The following is a 7608-nucleotide window of genomic DNA, read 5'->3' on the forward strand; positions in this document are numbered from 1 at the left end:
ATAAACTGTTCCTCCTGTAAAGATGCTCAGTCTGCCAGTTCTCTCTATTGATTGGTCAGACACTGCAATCTCCACCCCTTTTATGTGAACGTGCACGTAGCGAGGCTGAGAACACCGCTTAAATTAGCGTGTTGTTATCGACGGTCGTAGGACAGCTTCTCTGTGACACGGAATGTTTGGTTAGTTAAAGCCCTCTAACTGAGAATGATCCAGCATATAATTATCTAGATTCATAGCATAGGGCCCTAGATTTAGGTTTAACATTTAGATTTAATATTTAGCATTTAGATTTAACATTCAATTTAAATGTAATATTTAAATTTAATGTTGACATTTTAATTTTACAAGAAAATTCAAAAATATTGCTGTAAATCTGGTCAGGAGTAACAAAAAAAAATGAACATAGGTTTTTTTTAAATGTGGTCTGTTGCTATATATTGCAAAAACAGTTGCTGTTTATTTTAGCATTCGCATCTTTACAATTGACGACCTGTAGGACTAATGTTAGAGCTTTATCCAAAAAAAGTGACAACACAAGTTCCAGATAGACAATAATTAATTTCTATTATTTCCTGCAGATAAATATCACTGACTTCTGATAAAGAATATTATAATTAATCAATCAGCTTTACATTTACATTTAGATTTAACATTTAGATTCAGCATTTAACATTTAGATTCAGCATTTAACATTTAGATTCAGCATTTAACATTTAGATTTACTGTAAGACTTAAGATTTAACATTTAACATTTAGATTTAACCTTTAGATTTATTATTTAATATTTAAATGTAAGATTTAAGATTTACATTTAAGATTTAAGATTTACATTTAAGATTTAGATTGAATATTTAGATTTAGATTGAACATTTATATTTAAATGTAACATTTCAATTTACCATCTAGATTTAGATTTAACATTTAACATTTAACATTTAACAGTTAACATTTAACATTTAACATTTAACATTTGCATTTAACATTTAACATTTACATTTAACATTTAACATTTAACATTTAACAGTTAACATTTAAATTTAACATTTACATTCATTTTTATGATAAATGTAAATATCAAATTTCACAAATATTGCTGTTTATCTGGTCAAAAGTAACATAAAAAAATCTCATATTATGGGGCGCTGATTGTAAAGGTGCGCACGCTAAAACAAATCTTATCTCAGCATTATTCCATTTTATTATTATTATTATTATTATTATTATTATTATTATTATTATTATTATTATTATTATTATTATTATTATTATTATTATATAATAGTAACAATACTATAGATACTCTTATATTTATTTATTTATTTTTGTTTTTTAACGTTGCTATTTTAAAAACGGAACCATTTTCCTGTGCGCGTGCTCGCGTATTCTGCGCATGAACGCGCGGGCCATAGTTTCACTTTCACTCTCACTCAGTGGAACCAGCAACAGCAGCAGTGACCGAACCTTCTTCTTTAAAACATTCACACGGAGTGTCTCAAAGTGAGTAAACTATAGATAAAAAAGGTAGAACAACGTCTCCATGTTGGTTTTTTAACTCTATGTTTGTGTTTTAATCCTCTTTAACTTTCCATGGACGCTCAAAGCGCACGAACCAAACTGTTATTTCCTGTGTTTACTCTGTGGTGCTACACTTTATTCTCATATGTTGGTATTAATATTGTTGTTTTGTTTCAGATGGATGAACAACAAGACCACAACGTTCTTCTTTCTGAGGCCAAACAAGAACTGGAGAAATGGAAAGTAAGATTAGATCATGTTTTCATTCTGATATCAATGTTTTAAGTCAAATCATCGAATAACAATATCTATGTTTTCATATGTTAAAATATGAAAGAAGCCATGGTTTATTAATCTCACTTGACATGAGAACGTCAAATTCACAATTGATAATAGGTCATGTCATACGTCACAGGAATGAATGTTACGTCACTGTTTTCATGCGCCTGGCAGTGTTTACAATTACAATACTCAGAACACAGCATGTTGTTGTCTATTTGAATATTTGTTGTTGTTGTTGTTGTTTTGTGTATTTTTTGTTGTCATTATCTTTATCATTTTGTGTGTTTGTGTGTTATTGGAATCTTTTTGTGCATTTTTTTCTCATTTTGTGCATTTCTGAAGTCGTTTGGTATATTTATGTTATTGCTTTCTATTATTTTTTATTCTGTGTATTTTTGTTGTTTTTGTTATCAATGTTGTAATTTTGCATTTTTTAATTTTTTTTTGTTTTTTGTTGTTTATTTTTAATAATATTTTGTGTATGTTTTGTAGTGTCTGTATTACGTATGTGTTTTTAAAGTAAAGTTGTACATTTTTTTTGTTCTTTGTGTAATTTTTTGTGATTTATTTTTTTTGCTGTTTATTTTTATTTTCCGGAGTAATTTTATGCATTTACTTTGGGGGCCGCACAAACTACACCATGGGCCGCATGTGGCCCCCGGCCGGCCAGTTGCCCATGTCTGCCCTGCACACAGCAAGTGTTCTGTGTGATGCAAAGCTGTTTTTTAATCTAAAAACATGTGTTCTGCATAAAAAAAATGTTGGACCATTTTATGGCTTAAAATTCCCATAAAATGTAAACACACGCCGAGGTGGAGTGAACAAGTGTTTCCTGTTGTTCTCTGTCTCTCAGAGTATGGTGGAGAAAGCTATGGACACCAAAGATAAACTGACACTGGAGAAGCTTGATGAAGATGAGAATAAAGTGAAGATAAAGCAGGAGGTGAAAGATTGTTTAAAACAACAGGAGAGACTTCAGAAGAAATACAACCAGAGCTTGAGCACAGTGCAGGTAATGTAGCCTTTATCTGAGTCCTGGGGTGTTACACAGTTTATCCAGGATAGGGGATAAAATCAGCTACCCTGGATAAACTTATCCCCAAGTCGGATGAACAAAAGCCAGCCAATTTATCCAGGACCTGTAACCATGGTGATTTAGCCCCTACAGCTAACCTGTAACCATGGTGATTTAGCCTCTACAGTTAACCTGTAACCATGGTGATTTAGCCTCTACAGTTAACCTGTAACCATGGTGATTTAGCCTCTACAGTTAATCTGTAACCATGGTGATTTAGCCTCTACAGTTAACCTGTAACCATGGTGATTTAGCCTCTACAGTTAACCAGTAACAATGGTGATTTAGCCCCTACAGCGAACCTGTAACCGTGGTGATTTAGCCTCTACAGCTAACCAGTAACCGTGGTGATTTAGCCTCTACAGTTAACCTGTAACTGTGGTGATTTAGCCTCTACAGTTAACCAGTAACAATGGTGATTTAGCCTCTACAGTTAACCAGTAACCATGGTGATTTAGCCTCTATAGCTATGTGTTGCTGAGCAGGTGAACAACCAGGATAAAGTTATCCCTGCTGTGGCTCTGTTGTCAGTGCTTTGAGAAATGAGTGTTTTACAGAATGTTCGTGGTTTTTATACACGTTTCTTCACCCAAATTTTATAAATAGTCATTTAATTTGTCCATTGAATTTTGGTTTTAATATTTTTTATTATCATAATTTATATATAAAGATGAAAATAACATATAAAAAGACAAGGTTTGAGCAATAAAAGTGAGAAGGCAGACGGTTTATTAGAAATATTTTCCTTTTTTTATTAAAAAAAAAAAAAAAAAAAATGAATATTTTTCCTATTAATTAAATACCAACAGTGAAATGTCAGAAAAGATACAGAATAATCTGACTTTACTCATTATGACTGCAATGTAACTAAGAGAAGATATTTTTTTCAAGCGTGTCCTAAAAATAAGAAAATGGATACTGTATTGGATACTGTACTGACCCCATGTGGGGTCGCCTGGAATGTCAAGTAATTGATTAAAAAATCATTGTAAAGTTGTGCGTGCTAAAATAAACAGCAACTTTTTGCAACATTTAGCAACAAACCACATTTTTAAAAAAAACATTGCTTTTGACCAGATTTACAGCAATATTTGTGAAATTTTGTGACATTTACATTTCTCATAAAAATATAAATGTTAAATATAAAAAATAAATCTAAATCTAAATGTTTGATCTAAATGTTACATTTAAATGTAAATTTTAAATGTTAAATCTAAATGGTAAATGTAACATTTAGATTTAACGTTGACATTATTTTTTTTACAAGAAAAGTAAATATCACAAATTTCTCAAATTTTACTGTAAATCTGGACAAAAGTAACAAAAATTCACATGTTTTTTTAAAGCTGGTTTATTGTTGAATGTTGCAAAAAGTTGCTGATTATTTTAGCTTGCACAACTTTACAATCGGCACTTCATTATATATGTATATATATATTTGTGTGTGTGTATATATATAGCGCTACATGATGACTATTGTTATAATTAGTGCTATATAAATAAAGTTGAATCAATTGAATCATTATTCAACTATTTTCATAATTAAAACACAACACATAATTTTAAGCAACTATATTCTATACTTTCACTTTCTGAAATATAAATCTAGTTCAAATAAAATGTAGTATAAAAATATCTGAGCTGGCGCAATGTGTCACTAATTTTGGCTACTCTGTATCTTTAAGAATAACAAACGTGATCAAAAACTAATTTAAAAAATGTCTTTGGGGTTGAGATAAATTTGTGATATTGAAATGGGGTCACGATCCAAAAAGTTTTGGAAACCATTGATCCACATCTTCCTGTTTGTTGCTCAATGGGGGAATTGAACCATTTCTCTTTGTTTCATTTAGAGTGAAATCCTAAAGCTGGAGAAATCCCAAAGTAATTTGTTGGTGACGCTGAAGCAAAGTCAAGCTAAACTGAAGATGAGAAAGGCCGAAGCCACCAAACTGAAGGAGAAGTTTAAGGTTCTGCACAAGTCTTTGTAAAGTTGCACATGCTAAAAAAAAAAAAAACAGCAACTTTTAGCAACAAACCACATTTATTTTTGACCAGATTTACAGCAATATTTGTGACATTTACATTTTTCATAAAAATATAAATGTTAAATATAAAAAATAAATTTAAATCTAAATGTTACATTTAAATCTAAATGTTACATTTAAATCTAAATGTTAAATGTAAATGTTAAATCAAATTGTGAAATGTTAAATCTAAATGTTACATTTAAATATAAATGTTACATTTAAATATAAATGTTACATTTAAATATGAATGTTACATTTAAATATAAATGTTAAAAATGTTAATATAAATGTTAAAAATGTTAATATAAATGTTAAAAATGTTAATATAAATGTTAGAAATGTTAATATAAATGTTAAAAATGTTAATCTAAATGCTAAATGTTAAATCAAAATGTTAAATGTAAATGTCAAATTGTGAAAGGTTAAATAAATGTGAAATTTAAATCTAAATGTGAAATTTAAATCTAAATGTGAAATTTAAATCTAAATGTGAAATTTAAATCTAAATATTAAATGTAATTGTTAGATATAAATCTAATTGTTAAATCTAAATGTTAAATGTTGAATCGAAATTAAAATCTAAATGTAAATGTTAAATCTATATGTTACATTTAAATCTAAATGTTAAATGTTGAATCGAAATTAAAATCTAAATGTAAATGTTAAATCTATATGTTACATTTAAATCTAAATGTTAAATGTTGAATCAAAATTAAAATCTAAATGTAAATGTTAAATCTATATGTTACATTTAAATCTAAATGTTAAATCTTTAATGCTAAATCTAAATGTTAAATATTAAATCTAAATGTTACATTTAACATTTAGATTTAGCAAACACACACACGCACACACACAAATCTGAGTTTGCATTTGGTCGTAGGACAGGACCAACGTGTGATTTATCAAACATTTACATTTAGATTCAATATTTTATATTTAGGATTAACATTGACTTATTTTTACAAGAAAAGTAAATCATTTTACCATAAATCTGGTCAAAAGTTCCATAAAAAAAATTCAAAAGAGTTTTTTAAACGTGGTTTGTTGCTAAATGTTGCCAAAAGTTGCTGTTTATTTTAGCATGTGCAACTTTACAATTGTTGCCCCATATTTACTTCACTCTGTAAATGCAGCGTCTACACGTTCTAATTCACTCTGTTCCTTTACATGATCAGATCTGTGCTCACATTCTACACACGAACGTAAACTTTTTAAGTCAAATCAAAGAGGAAATGATGTTTGACAGTGACCAGCCAATCAAAAGCGTGTTCACCATCAGTCAGAGAGCTGCTGTGCTCCTACAGGGGGGGCAGGCCCTCGTCACCTTTGAGGAAGAGAAAGGTAAACACACTTTAGGCCACGCCCCCAAAGTCATTTGGGGGCTCACAAAGTTCTCTGTGAGCTCACCTGAGGGGTGTTCTATAAAGCGGGTTATGTTCAAACTCTGAGTATGTTCAGGCTCAAATGAGGGAAACTCTGAGTATCTCATTCCTAAACGCGAGGTATGTTCTTCTCTGAGTATGTTACCATGGCAACATTGTCCGTGAACTAAACCTGGTCGCTGGCAGGTTTTATCAAAGAAACCCTGGGTTTCTTCCTGGCTCCGCCCACATGAACGCCGTTTCTGAACACTTTAATGGACCTTAACACTTTTCTCTGAAACACATTAGTAACATCACATACCACAGACGTGTTCACATCATTACTAATGTTGTGTTGATTTATGTTTTTTTTGTTTTTGTTTTGTGCAAACGGTAGTTTTCTTTCTAACATTGTAGATACAGAGCATTAAGTGAAAAACACTGAGGTTGATCTACATTAAAACATCTACTGACGTCTGTAGTAAAGTTCACTGAATACAAACCTGTGGATAATAATTTGTACATCACACATCTTTAAAGGTATGATGACACAGTGAATTGTGACGCTGCTCTTGAAAGCGATGGGCTGCGGGTTCGCGTCTCGCTTCAGTGTTTTTTTTTTAAAGACATTTTTTAGGACGTTGAGATGACTCTGGTGACAATATTACATTAAAAATCAATATAAATGATTCGATATTAGGGATGTAACGATTCACTCAACTCCCGATACGATTCGATTCACGATACGATTCTCTCACGATTTATTTTACAAAATGGGACTGTATATAAATGACTGAAAAATATTCCTTTATTTTTTGGGGGAAAATACTATACTATTTTTCATTGTCAAAAGAATCCCTTGATAAACTATTCAAAACAATGCAATTTAATTAAAAATAAATCTTGAATGAAATAAATAAAGGAATAATACAAATGAAGAAGAAGCTTATTATTTAAATTCTGGTTCTATAGTAAACAATACAAAACTGCATAATAGTTATTTTTCTTTTTAAAAGTGCAACTGAAAATGTATTTTGTGCCTTAACAATTGGACTTTAAAAAAAAAAAAAAAAACAGTCATTGCACTGATTTACATCAGATATTTGTTTGGACCAGCAGAGGGCGCTGTTAACCCAGTAGTCGGTTGGCATGCAGATATTTTGCAGTGAAGAAGAGATGCTATGCTAGCAGACAGAGCTAATAGAAAAACGTGACTTTTACAGATATTCACGTAATATTACAGATATTCTTTTGGTGCTAAAGGGGGTAATGAATCATTTATGAATATGTTTAAGAGTAGAAGGCGGCCTGAAAGAAAGTATTAGCAGATTTCGCTCGCCGC

At 30.6% G+C, this 7608-nt stretch overlaps 1 protein-coding gene across 1 annotated transcript in view; it reads left to right on the plus strand.

Moving 5' to 3' along the window:
- Positions 1-1384: 1384 nt before the first annotated feature.
- nmi (N-myc (and STAT) interactor) overlaps positions 1385-7608 on the plus strand; it is a 10544-nt gene continuing 4320 nt past the window's right edge. The window contains exons 1-5 of the mRNA XM_028436551.1: positions 1385-1497; positions 1693-1758; positions 2651-2809; positions 4726-4842; positions 6081-6246. Coding sequence (XP_028292352.1) covers positions 1693-1758; positions 2651-2809; positions 4726-4842; positions 6081-6246 — 508 coding nt within the window. The 5' untranslated portion in view covers positions 1385-1497. The remainder of the gene's footprint in view (positions 1498-1692; positions 1759-2650; positions 2810-4725; positions 4843-6080; positions 6247-7608) is intronic.

The sequence above is a fragment of the Gouania willdenowi genome, chromosome 21 (genome assembly GCF_900634775.1).
Source record: "Gouania willdenowi chromosome 21, fGouWil2.1, whole genome shotgun sequence".
NCBI lineage: Eukaryota > Metazoa > Chordata > Actinopteri > Blenniiformes > Gobiesocidae > Gouania > Gouania willdenowi.